At 49.9% G+C, this 11,698-nt stretch overlaps 2 protein-coding genes across 2 annotated transcripts; both read right to left on the minus strand.

Moving 5' to 3' along the window:
• On the minus strand, nt 1-3,935 carry tlr5b (toll-like receptor 5b). The gene is made up of 2 exons (XM_029002676.1): nt 3,922-3,935; nt 1-2,694 (listed from the first exon to the last, which is right to left on the minus strand). The coding sequence occupies exon 2, from the start codon at nt 2,685-2,687 to the stop codon at nt 51-53; it is 2,637 nt and encodes an 878-aa protein (XP_028858509.1). The 5' UTR covers nt 2,688-2,694; nt 3,922-3,935; the 3' UTR covers nt 1-50.
• A 3,436-nt stretch (nt 3,936-7,371) lies between these two features.
• thbd (thrombomodulin) lies at nt 7,372-9,964 on the minus strand. Its single transcript, XM_028953200.1, has one exon. It carries the CDS (start codon nt 9,880-9,882, stop codon nt 8,416-8,418), a length of 1,467 nt encoding a protein of 488 aa, XP_028809033.1. The 5' UTR covers nt 9,883-9,964; the 3' UTR covers nt 7,372-8,415.
• Nucleotides 9,965-11,698: the final 1,734 nt, after the last annotated feature.

Raw genomic sequence — 11,698 nt, forward strand, 5'->3', positions numbered from 1 at the left:
GTACATATGACACAATTTACCATCATTAGCCATCAGCTTAGTCCAGATACTCAGGATAATGTGCCCTCAGATGCTGTGACATTCTGGAGTTCAATGTCGTTAGAACGTCCCCTGGAGCTGAGGGTCTTTACTTTCTTCGCTTTGAAAATTTTCCTTATTAGCTTGTCGTAGAACCACTCCAGGTCCTGGCTGTCCTCTGGCCACTGAAGGTATTCCTTCTTCTGTAGGAAAGTGCTGATGGCCGCATACTTCCTCAGCTGAAAATGGGGAATGCCACCAAGGACTATCACAACCAAAACGTCTCGAAGTTCTTCCAACATCCTGGTTTGGGCCAGGTTGAAGGCCTCGAGGCACCAGCCGTCCTTCAGGAACTCCTTTGACAAAACACATACGATTTTCCTGCTGCCCCAGATGGCACTGCGAATGTTGACCAAGTGGTCTTCGCCTGGCAGGAAGTCACGGGCTTCAAAGCAGCAGTGGATCTGGTTCTTCTGGGCAAACCCCGAATCCAGCCTCTTCAAGAGGGCTGCCTCTACCCAGAGGTAGTCATGCTCACTGAAGCACAGGTAGGCGTCGAACTGGAATCCATCAGGCTCCGGGGCCTTTGGGGAATTGTCCAACACCACAGAAACCGCCCTCTTATACAAAATGAAGCAGTAGCCGCGGAAACGCACATACGCAATATGGCCAAGGGCGACCAGCATGATGAACGTGGTGTTTCCGATGAACAGGTACAATTGTAGCGTCTCCAAAAACTGCTCGTCGTCCTTTTCACATGTGCTGGTGTTGAAGTTGGCGATGGGGGTGCCCAGCTGCTCCTTGGGGAATTCACACTGCAGCTGGGAGAGGGGGGTATTGAAAGCCACAGTGGTCTCGTTCAGCCAGGACTGAAAGGCCTTGATGCTGCAGTCACAAAAGAAGCGGTTGCCGCTGAGGTCAATGTTGGTGAGCAGCTGGAAGACGCTCGGGTCCGGAGAGCTCAGGAAATTAAAGGAGAGGTCCAGCGCTCTCAGACTTGCAGGAAAAATATCCGGAGGCAGGTGGGTTAGGGAGTTGTAGGACAAATCCAGATAATGCAGCGAGGACAGGCCGCTGAAAATACCAGGGGGGAGGGATTGCAGGAAGTTGTAGCCAAGCATGAGGTACATTAGCTTGCTAAGATGGTCGAATAGATCCAGGCATCGGCCCTGTGACCATATTAGTTGCAGAGCGCTGTATTTGAGGTTAAGGAATATCAGTTGGCTTGTATGAGGCGTTAAAGCAGAATCATGGAAACACGACGAAAGGAAGTTCAGCTCGAAGTCGATGTAACTCACGTTGGGAAAAGTAGCCAGGACCTGGTACAAATCGCCCAGGTTTCGCAGTCGGTTGTTGTGCATTGTGGCGATGACGGCACTTCCGGCAAAATCGGAGAGTTTGTACAACGATGCGATTTTGTTGTTGTCCAGATAAAGCTCCTGCAGCTTGGGTAGGGGTGTTAAATCGACCATTTCCGTAATGGAGTTTTCAGAAAGACTCAGAATTTGTAGATTCGAAAGCCCAGTGAACGACCTGTAGCCAAACGCTCCGATGTGGTTGCGCGATAAATCCAGCACCAGTAAATTTGGCATGTGCTCGAACGTCTTCTCGTAGATTTCCCCAACAAGGTTCCAAGAGAGGTTCAGCATAATCAAGCTGTTAAGGCCATAAAATGCATTGGCTTCAAACATGTTGATTTTATTTTCTGCCAACGTGAGGCTAACCAGGCCGGCCATGGCACTGAACACTGAACTTTTTAAAACATTTATGGAATTTTTACTCAGGTCCATGGTCTTAACAGCGCTGTTCCTCAGAGCGCTGAAGGTCAGACGGTCGGGATCTTTCAGGTTGCTAAATCCAAACGATGAGCCCATGATGTTGTGTCGTAAAATTAGATGATTGATCGCAGTGCCCCTGATGGCCCCGAAAAACCGTTGTGCTTTATCCACGCTGAATCCATCTGACGATAAGTCCAGAGTGTCAAAGGACATGTTCCTGAAGGGGTTCCCGCACTTTTCCCAGTCAAACACTGGAAGGTTCATGTCATTCATGTAGACAGAGGAGAGCTTCAGCAAGCTGAAGTGTTTGCCCTGAAAGCCAAGTAGGTCCTCCTCACAGATGCTTTGCATGACGTTCAATGAGACGTCTAACTCGTGGAACTGGGTCATGTTCCTAAAAAACAGCGCTGGCCAAAGCACCTTTATCTTATTCCCAAAGAGAACCAGCTTCTCCAAAGACACCAAAGGTTGGAGGTACAGACCTGAAAGAATGGTTTCTTTCAGACCAGAGTGTAACAAAATGAGGGTCTGTAGGTTCGACAGTCCCACAAATGCCTCTGAATCAATTTGCAAACCTTCGTTGTCCCCTAAATGGAGAGTGGTCAAGTTAGTCAGTCTTCTGAAAGCATGTTTCTTGATCACAAGGTCTTTTATCTTCTGTGAACCAAGGTCAAGGGTTTGAAGGTTCCCCAGGCCCAGGAATGAAGTCTCATCAACTTCACTGATGAAGTTCAGGCTCAGATCCAGGTGAGTTATGTGCGATGGCAGCTGTGGAACTTCGGCGAGATTCATCATGCTACAGTAGCCAACTTGCTGGCACCTCTGATTGCATCCTGCCAACCGCAGATAAGCAAAGATTCCAGAAAAGAACACGACGGCGTGGCTCCTCATGGTTTTCCTAGCAAAAGGCACAAAAGAAGAGTAAACGGAAGGGCGAGTGCGGTGCAGTCGGCTTTATGTACCCTGACCGCCCCAGAAAACAAGGCTTGTTTGCTCTTCTAGTGCAGAGTGCGATGACTCAGAGGAAACCAGGTGAATCGAGCGCCGCTCTGTCTTCACACGGACACCTCCTACGTTGGCCAGATTAGCCACGCGAACGTCAAGATTTACACTGAGCACATATCATCACTCCAACTATTGCTGATGGGTGTTGACTCAGTTTCTCCGTAAATCTGTTTAGAACTCCTTGCATAACTACGTGATGATGATTTGATTTGGTGTTCAGCTGTGTACATATTAAGATAAATATTAAGATGTCTTGACATAAATTGCAACGTTTTTCTTTTTTATGGTACCTTATATGCTACTCGGATGTGGTGCTGATGGCTGTAATGATATGAAATATACAGTACAGGCCAAAAGTTTGGACCCACCTTCTTATTCAATGCTTTTTCTTTATTTTCAGGACCATTTATGTTGGTAGATTCTCACTGAAGGCATCAAAACTATGAATGAACACATGTGGAGTTATGTACTTAACAAAAAAGGTGAAATAAGTGAAAACATGTTTTATATTCTAGTTTCTTTGCTCTGATTCCTGCTTTGCACACTTTTGGCGTTCTCTCGATGAGCTTCAAGAGGTCGTCACCTGAAATGGTTCTCCAACAGTCTTGAAGGAGTTCCCAGAGGTGTTTAGCACTTGTTGGTCCAGCTCACCCCAAACCATCTGGATTGGGTTCAGGTCTGGAGACTGTGGAGGCCAGTACATGTGTTCAATCATAGTTTTGATGCCTTCAGTGAGAATCTACCAACGTAAATGGTCATGAAAATAAAGAAAACAGATTGAATGAGAAGGTGGGTCCAAACTTTTGGCCTGTAATGTACATATAATTTTCAGTGTATTGCCTGTGTATTCTGCCATACTTCATGTGTATTCAATTAGAAAACTAAAACTTTAAATGCATTAAAGTGCTTTTTTAATAATGCATGTCGTGTCATCCTAATTAAAGTACACTGTATGGTCCATACGATAATTATGGAACATTTCCCGCCTTTGACTTTAATGGAAGTTGATCACGTGAACGGGTGGACGAAGTATTTGGGGTTTTTCTGGAAAGACGACCCGCTTCTGCGACGGCAGATTTCTTAACGCGGCCATAGAGCGAAACAAGTCGGTTCTTCTTACCTCGCCCACGGAGCTCGGAGGTTTCCACGGCCGCTTCCCTACGCGCGCCGGCGTGGGCTTCTGCGTGGATCCAAACCCCGCCCCCAGCCCGCCTCGCGCACCAGGCGTCACATGGCGGGGTTTCCGCAGGACAGGCCTTCTAATGATCCAGCTCCAGATGCTGCAGATTAATGTTTTATTCAGGAAAAAAAAGTTAGAAATTCATCTTCTCCCCCAACTTCACCAAAAATGGCAAAACCGGCTTGGCTCCATAGTCTGATGATTGAAGTGTTAAATGATCATTTTATTTTGCAGCTTAGCTTCTATGGAACTGATCTGCAAAGTTTGATCATGAAGTGTTAAGTGAGTAAGACCTTTACGATTTTTTTAATACTATTAGAATTTTTTATTTAACAAGCACAACGGTCCGAAATGAAGCGTTAACCCCTGCAGTATGACAATGATGCACACAGCTTCTACAGTACTCCTGTTCTAAGTGGTTCCCCTTATTCTCCTGACCCGCCCAACAAAATTAGTCAAGATCATGTACGATTACCGGCTTATCGGTTCAGCACTTTGGCGACATTCACTAGGTGGCACATACTTATTATGTGATAGAAAGAGGCCGTGTTTCTTACATGCATTGTCATTCCTTTGTACTACTAGATATAAAGAAACCGATCAAACCATTAAACACGCACACCTCTAATGCACAAGATGCACATATCGAGAACACGAAGCACCTCGGTGTTCATCTAGAGGAGAACCTCTCCTGGAATCTCAACACCAGCTCAACAGCCAAGGAAGCCCAGCAGTGTCTCTACTTCCTGCTTAGGCTGCGGAAAGCCCATCTCCTCACCACCCATCCTTACCACCTTCTATAGAGGGATCATTGAGAGTATTCTGACCAGCTGCATCACTGTCTGGTTTGGGAACTGAACCATATCGGGCCGCAAGACCCTACAGCGGATAGTGAGGACAATTGAGAAGCTCGTTGGAGTCTCTCTTCCCTCCATACGGGACATTTATCACATACGCTGCCATCCTACCATCCGGAAAAAGGTACCGAAGCATCCGGGACCTCACTGCCAGACTCAGTGAACAACTTCATCCCACAGGCCATCAGACACTTGAACACTCAGGGACTTTCCACTCTGGTCTGACACACACACACACACACACTCGCACTTCTGTTATATTGAAATATTATCTGTCTGTAATATCATCTATTCATGCATTGTTCCGTTTTACACAGCGGTATTTGCACTATTTAATTATTCATTTCACCTGTTTAGCGCTTGTCTGTCTCATTGTTGTCTACGTGTTTTTATGTTAAATGTTACTTTTGCACTGCATGTGTCCCCTTTTTGCACCTTATGAAGGTTCCAGAAAAACGTTGTTTGGTTTCACCATGTACCGTCTATCACGTACGTAGCTGAAATGACAATAAAGCTCAACTTCATCAAGTAAAAAGGAGGATTACTTCAGTCGTTTCCAGTGTAGGAGGTCTGTCCCTGACTTTCTGCGTTGCTGATGGTGTAAATATGACGACTGTATGGCCTTTTTTTATGTTTATGTCTGATATGTATGCATCTGGTGCCGGCCCGGACCGTCTGTCAAATATTAAAAAGTCCATGTGGCCCCCACCCCTGTCCTAGTTGCATACGTTTCTCCCCACACCTTTACGTCCGAGCAGGCTCTCCAAGAAGCCAGCAGTCTGGATTCATCTCTTCATCCACGACCGACTGAAAGACATGCGGATTATTACTGAAATATTTCAGCATTTGCAGGTGATCCGCCTTGTCAGGTGATCAATTTTTTTTTCCAGACTACGGGTCTGTGAAAGCGAATACTGACTCCAGAGTACAACGCATCGATACAATCGTTCATTTCAGGCTCCGTATTTATTTAGCGGGACTGATTTATTGAGCACGGGTTCAGGCACGGTTTAGTCGGAATCAAATTCCAACAGGTTTCTTTGTTGGCATTGACTTTCAGTGGAACCTCAGGTGTTTCTCATGTTCATGACTCCGCCCTGCACGTGTCCTCGGTGGAATTGTGACGTAACGCGACTGTGGCGCTGGAAGTGGTCCTGGAACTTTGTCGTCACAGAACCTTGTTCCAGGTTCATCTTCAGAGCTTCATACTTTCACTTCGGCTCTTCGGCTCCTCGCTGCTGGTTCTGCGTCCTGCCTGGTCTGTCTGCGGGGTTTTACCTTCACTGTGTAACGGAACCAGCAGTGAGCCATCAGTAAACTGTCACCAGAAAGCCGGACGAGTTCTCCCTGTGACGTCAGTGCAGAGAAACTCGGCCCAGCGCTCTGTGCTGAGCAGTCGCCCCCCCAAAAAAAAAGACATCAGCTGGTACCTGGATTTGGTTCCAAACTCTGAAGGTAAACCTTGTGTGTTCCTCTTGGTCTTCTGTGTGGAGTACGTCCCATATGCACCAGGACCGAACCATCTGGGAAGGTCAAATCAGGGGTTGGGTCTCGCCTCCTCACATTTCAGACGTCCTCGGGAAAACCAAGACGCTCCGATGCAGACGCACTTCCCTGAATGTGGGGGCGGGGGTGTGGCCCCGATCAGATGCCAATCTGTTCCATCTCCCACTTCTGTACGTGGTCTGGGCCGGAACTTGATGAACGTGGCCGCAGTGGAGATGTGTGTGTGTGTGTGTTTGTGTGTTGGGGGGGGGGGGGGTTGACGTTTCCTGGCTTTTGCACGGTGAGGAGGAGCAGCTGGATTACAAAGATTACATTCCTTCAGATGTTGTGGACTGCAGTGGGGTGAAAAGTCGCCGTAAAAAATGTGATTGGTGGCGTATAGAAACAGACAACATTGGTCCATGAGGTGTGTGTGTGAGGTGGGTGGAGCTCCACTGACCCACATAATACTCAACACCGTGCCTCACTGAAAAAACAACTGGCTAAACTTTTTTTTTTTTTTAATTGCTACAATCTGTCACATCTAATATTTTAGCATTGACTTCATGTAAATCAAACCTGCTGGAACCTGTTTATTTACCTCAATGCAAAAATATTACATGTGACTTGATTGATTCATTTTTTGTTTTTTTCAGTGTAGTGGACTGGTATGAACCAGAAGACCCAGGTTCGAACCCCACCTACTACCATTGTGTACCTGAGCAGGACTCTTAACCCTGAGTGTCTCCAGGGGGGGACTGTCCCTGTAACTACTGACTGTAAGTCGCTCTGGATAAAAGTACTCGATAGTGATGTTTCTTTCCACATTTCCATGTGCAAATAGTTTGGTGATTAAATTTTGCCGTAACCTCGGCTGCTGAACTGTAAAATTACTCATAAACCAATCTAGGCCAATAAACTCTAGATCCAACATTTATCTTTATCTTTATATGCCAGTAAAAAAATGGCACCTCACATGCCACGTCAGGAAATGGCAGGATGCCATCAAGTAATTTTGTTTTACATTTTTATTGTAAAAATGTTCATGTAGCAGGAGCACAAAATGATTTTTTTCCTTGCACTTTAATTTATTGTTTAAAAAATTCAGTTATTTATGCAATAAAAAAATTATACAAACAACAAATAAAGAAATGAAATAACACATTCTTCAACATTTCCTTTTGCAGTATAAAATAGCTGTTCCACCCAAAATATTAACAGTGGAAATTGGTGACGTTAATATTTCGGTCATGTTTATATTGTTCCACAAGGTGGCGCTGTTACGCAGCTCTACGGAGGTCTCCAACTCCAACGACGCATCAAATTCTACACTGTAAAAAGTGGCTCAACCTGAAAGTATTGAAATAATCTGCCACCCCTGATATTTTAGCATTGACGTCGTGCAAATAAACCAATCAAACCTGCTGCAGCCTGTTTATTCACGTCAATGCTAAACCATTAGGGGTGACAGATTTTATAGGGGTGACTGTTTAGTCCAGTAGACTCCCAACACTCCCCCTGTTACGAGCCCCAAAAAAATTGGTTTGGGGAACCAAGTTACTATTTTTTAATTGAAGAGACTGGTGAGAATTAAGACTGTTCAAACCAAACGTAGAGTGACGAGATGTCTCAAGTCGAAAATCGTGGTTGGCTTCCCTGAACGAAGCTGAGCAGCAACTTCACTTGGGGTGCCGAGGGTCCAGTGCTCATACTGTGCCAAAATACATTCTGTGCCACAAAACGAATTATACGATGGTCCACAGCAAGACAGCCACCCTCAGTTTTTTCACTACATTTTATTGACAATAAGGCTGTACTGTATGAAGGTTGGACATTTTTTGTTTTGTCCTAAATGCATTTTGTCAATGTGCATGTTTTTGAACAACAAAATGTTGTTCTCCACAAAATGACTTTCTGCTCGTCACAGAATGCATTGTGTGGACGTTCTGTCAATTAACCAAAAAAAAAAAGCCATTTCGTCCTCTAAGTAGGTGCGTTTGTTCTCACTGTGGACTGGGGTGAGAAATAATCGGCCACTGGAGACCTCACTGGACCATGATGTCCCCATGTCGCCGCTGGTGACATGCACAAACTAATTGTCAGCTTTGAAACGTCGGCCAGAAGACGGCATGTCGTGCTTGTCCGACGCCACTTGGCTCAGGACACACGCGTCCACCGCGAGCGCCCGCGTCCTCCGACGCTTCACGACGTGACGCGCGATCAGCGCCACCACCAGCACGGCGACGGCGGCGCACACCGCGACGGCCACCGCGCGGCCCGGCGACCTCGCCGGCGGCCTTTCGGTGGCGGGCGCGGCTGAGGGCGTCGCCGTGACGTCGGCCGCGTCGTCGTCCGGACCCGGGACGCACCTGTACTCGGCCACCAGCTCGTACCCCGCGCGGCACCAGCAGGCGTAGCCGCCGTACGAGTTGTCGCATCCCTGCTCGCAGAAGAACATGTCGCACTCGTCGATGTCCACGCAGACCTTCTCGCGCGGCCTGACGTCCAGCAGGAAGCCGTGGGGACACTCGCACTGGCTGTCGTCGTTGACGTCGCAGACCGCGGGACACTCCGCCGCCGGGCAGTGCAGCTCGCAGGTCCCCCGGTCCCTCGCCAGCGTGTATCCCGGCATGCACTCGCAGCGGTACCCGCCGTCGGTGTTGACGCACGTCTGCTCGCACGGGCCCGACCAGCACTCGTCCACGTCCACGCAGTCCGCGCCGCTCCGTTCGTAGCCCGGCTTGCACGCGCAGTCGAACCCGGGCGCGGCGCTCTTGGCCACGCAGAGGGCGTGGCGTCCCGGGCAGAGCCGCGGGTCCGAGCACAGGTCCACGGGCGCGCAGCTCCTGGCGTCCGCGGACAGGTCGAAGCCGCGGCGGCAGACGCACCTGAAGCTCCGCCCGTCCGGGACGCACACGTGCTCGCAGTCGGCGAGGTCGCACGGGTCCCCGCCGGCGGCCACGCAGCTCCAGCCGTCGCGCGCCACCGCGCGGCCTTTGCCGCAGACGCAGCGCGCGTCCACGCAGTCGCGCTCGCAGCCGCCGTTGGAGACCTCGCAGCTCCACGGGGCCTTGCGCCAGACCCCGTCGGCGTCGCAGATGAACTTGTCCCCGGTGGCGTTCACGTGCACGGCCCCGGGGGGTCGGTGGGGCAGCGCGCTCCCGTCGTCCAGCGCGCACGTCGCCTCGAGCTCCAGCTCGCACACGAACCCGGCGACGCGGTCCCCGCACGGCGCCGTCCTCAGCCGCGGGGGCTGGGCGGAGAGCCCCACGCACCCCGCCGGGCCGCCGGGGCAGTCCGGACAGTCCCGCTCCGTCAGCGCGGTCCAGAAGACGCCGGGAAGGCCGCGCAGCAACAACGCGACGTCCGGCACGAGCGGGGCGCTCAGCAGGCGCGCGCCGCCCCGCACGCACTCGGCGGCCGCGCGCGAGAAGTCCGCCCGCTCCGCGGCCACCGCGAAGCAGCGCCGGTCCACGCAGCTCTCGGGCGCGACGTCGCCGCCGCCCGCTCCGCGGAGGAGCGCGGCCACGAGCACGAGAACGCGCGCGAGGCGCCCCATGTCGGAATAACGGGTTCTGGAGCAGAGCGCGCTGCCGCTTCCTGGAACTCTCTCCTCCCAGAGACAGGAGTTCAACTCGGGAGTGGACACCACCACCCCCCCCCTTCCCCCCTCCCGGAGATAATTACTGAAACACAGTACAGGCCAAAAGTTTGGACACGCCTTCTTATTCAATGTGTTTTCTTTATTTTCATGACCATTTACGTTGGTAGATTCTCACTGAAGGCATCAAAACTATGAATGAACACATGTGGAGTTCTGTACTTAACAAAAAAAGGTGAAATAAGTGAAAACATGTTTTATATTCTAGTTTCTTTGCTCTGATTACTGCTTTGTACACTCTTGGCATTCTCTCGATGAGCTTCAAGAGGTCGTCACCTGAAATGCTTCTCCAACAGTCTTGAAGGAGTTCCCAGAGGTGTTTAGCACTTGTTGGTCCAGCTCACCCTAAACCATCTGGATTGGGTTCAGGTCCGGTGACTGTGGAGGTCAGGTCTCCACTTTTTGTTAAGTCCATAACTCCACATGTGTTCATTCATAGTTTTGACGCCTTCAGTGAGAATCTACCAACGTAAATGGTCATGAAAATAAAGAAAACACATTAAAGAAGAAGGTGTGTCCAAACTTTAGGGCTGTAATGTACCTACAGCATCAACACATACGGAGCTTTTATCCGAGTGTCTGACGCCCTGCCTGCAGTCGTGTAGATGAAAGTAAGAAAAAGATCCTACATGGAAACTACAAAGGGTCCAGGGAGAGTTCACACGTATGTTATTACTGATTCTCTCCAACTTACATTTCCAGCATTTATCAGACGCCCTTATCCAGAGCGCCTTACAACCAGTAGTTACAGGGACAGTCCCCCCCTGGACACACTCAGGGTTAAGTGTCTTGCTCAGGGACACAATGGTAGTAAGTGGGATTTGAATCGCGAGTGTGTCACCCACTAGGCTACTACCAGCCTGTACATGTGCGTGGGTGAATTATGCACGGATGATTAATAAAAGCAGCAGAGGGGGTAGTTTTTGTGTAGAGAAGGTTGTATGTAGTAAAAACAAGACCCCCCAATGCTGATCCAGAAGGTGTGTGAGATGGGTGGAGCTGGAGCACTCAGGAGGAAGTGCCGGGGTCACAAGTGAATTCGCTTCTCGACCGACCCACACAATACTCGGTAGTGATGCTTTGTTCAACGCGGCCGAGCGCAAATAGTTTGGCGATGGCGTTTGGCTTCATACGCAGCCACTGAACTGTTAAATTCTCCCGCAAAAGCCCGCGCGTGGCCGAACTCCCCCTCAGCGTTTATCTGCTGCCGATAAAAAGGAACCAAAGGCCCCGCAGGATCGTCCGACGCCACCCCACACGCCTCGTCTGATGTCTGAAACAGGATGTGGCTTCCAGCACTCCCTTTTCCTCTCTTTCACTTTTCCGCCTTCCCCTCCTAGCGACCAGTGCCACCTCTTCATCTCCACGCCAGAAGACCCAGGTTCAGACCCCACTTACTACCATCGTGTCCCTGAGCAGGACACTTAACCCTGAGTGTCTCCAGGGGGGGACTGTCCCTGTAACTACCGATTGTAAGTCGCTCTGGATAAGGGCGTCTGGTAAATGCCGTAAATGTAAATGTCCACCCGGTGGACTCAGGCCGTGTTGTTTCTTCCAGACCTTCCTGCCGCGTCTCATGAATCTGGGCATGTTTTCCACGCCGCTGTCGTGGCTCGTAAATAATGGAGGGAAAACCGTCTCCAACGCCAGGAGCAACAGGAAGACTTCGGGGACCTTGTGGGCCTCGCCGGCTCGGGCGGCCTGGCGAGGTCGG

This window comes from Denticeps clupeoides, chromosome 14, assembly GCF_900700375.1.
Source record: "Denticeps clupeoides chromosome 14, fDenClu1.1, whole genome shotgun sequence".
Classification (NCBI taxonomy): domain Eukaryota; kingdom Metazoa; phylum Chordata; class Actinopteri; order Clupeiformes; family Denticipitidae; genus Denticeps; species Denticeps clupeoides.

Bases quoted from the DNA above. Each gene is read 5' to 3' on its own strand.
- tlr5b (XM_029002676.1), bottom strand. From the start codon at position 2,687: ATGAGGAGCCACGCCGTCGTGTTCTTTTCTGGAATCTTTGCTTATCTG.
- thbd (XM_028953200.1), bottom strand. From the start codon at position 9,882: ATGGGGCGCCTCGCGCGCGTTCTCGTGCTCGTGGCCGCGCTCCTCCGC.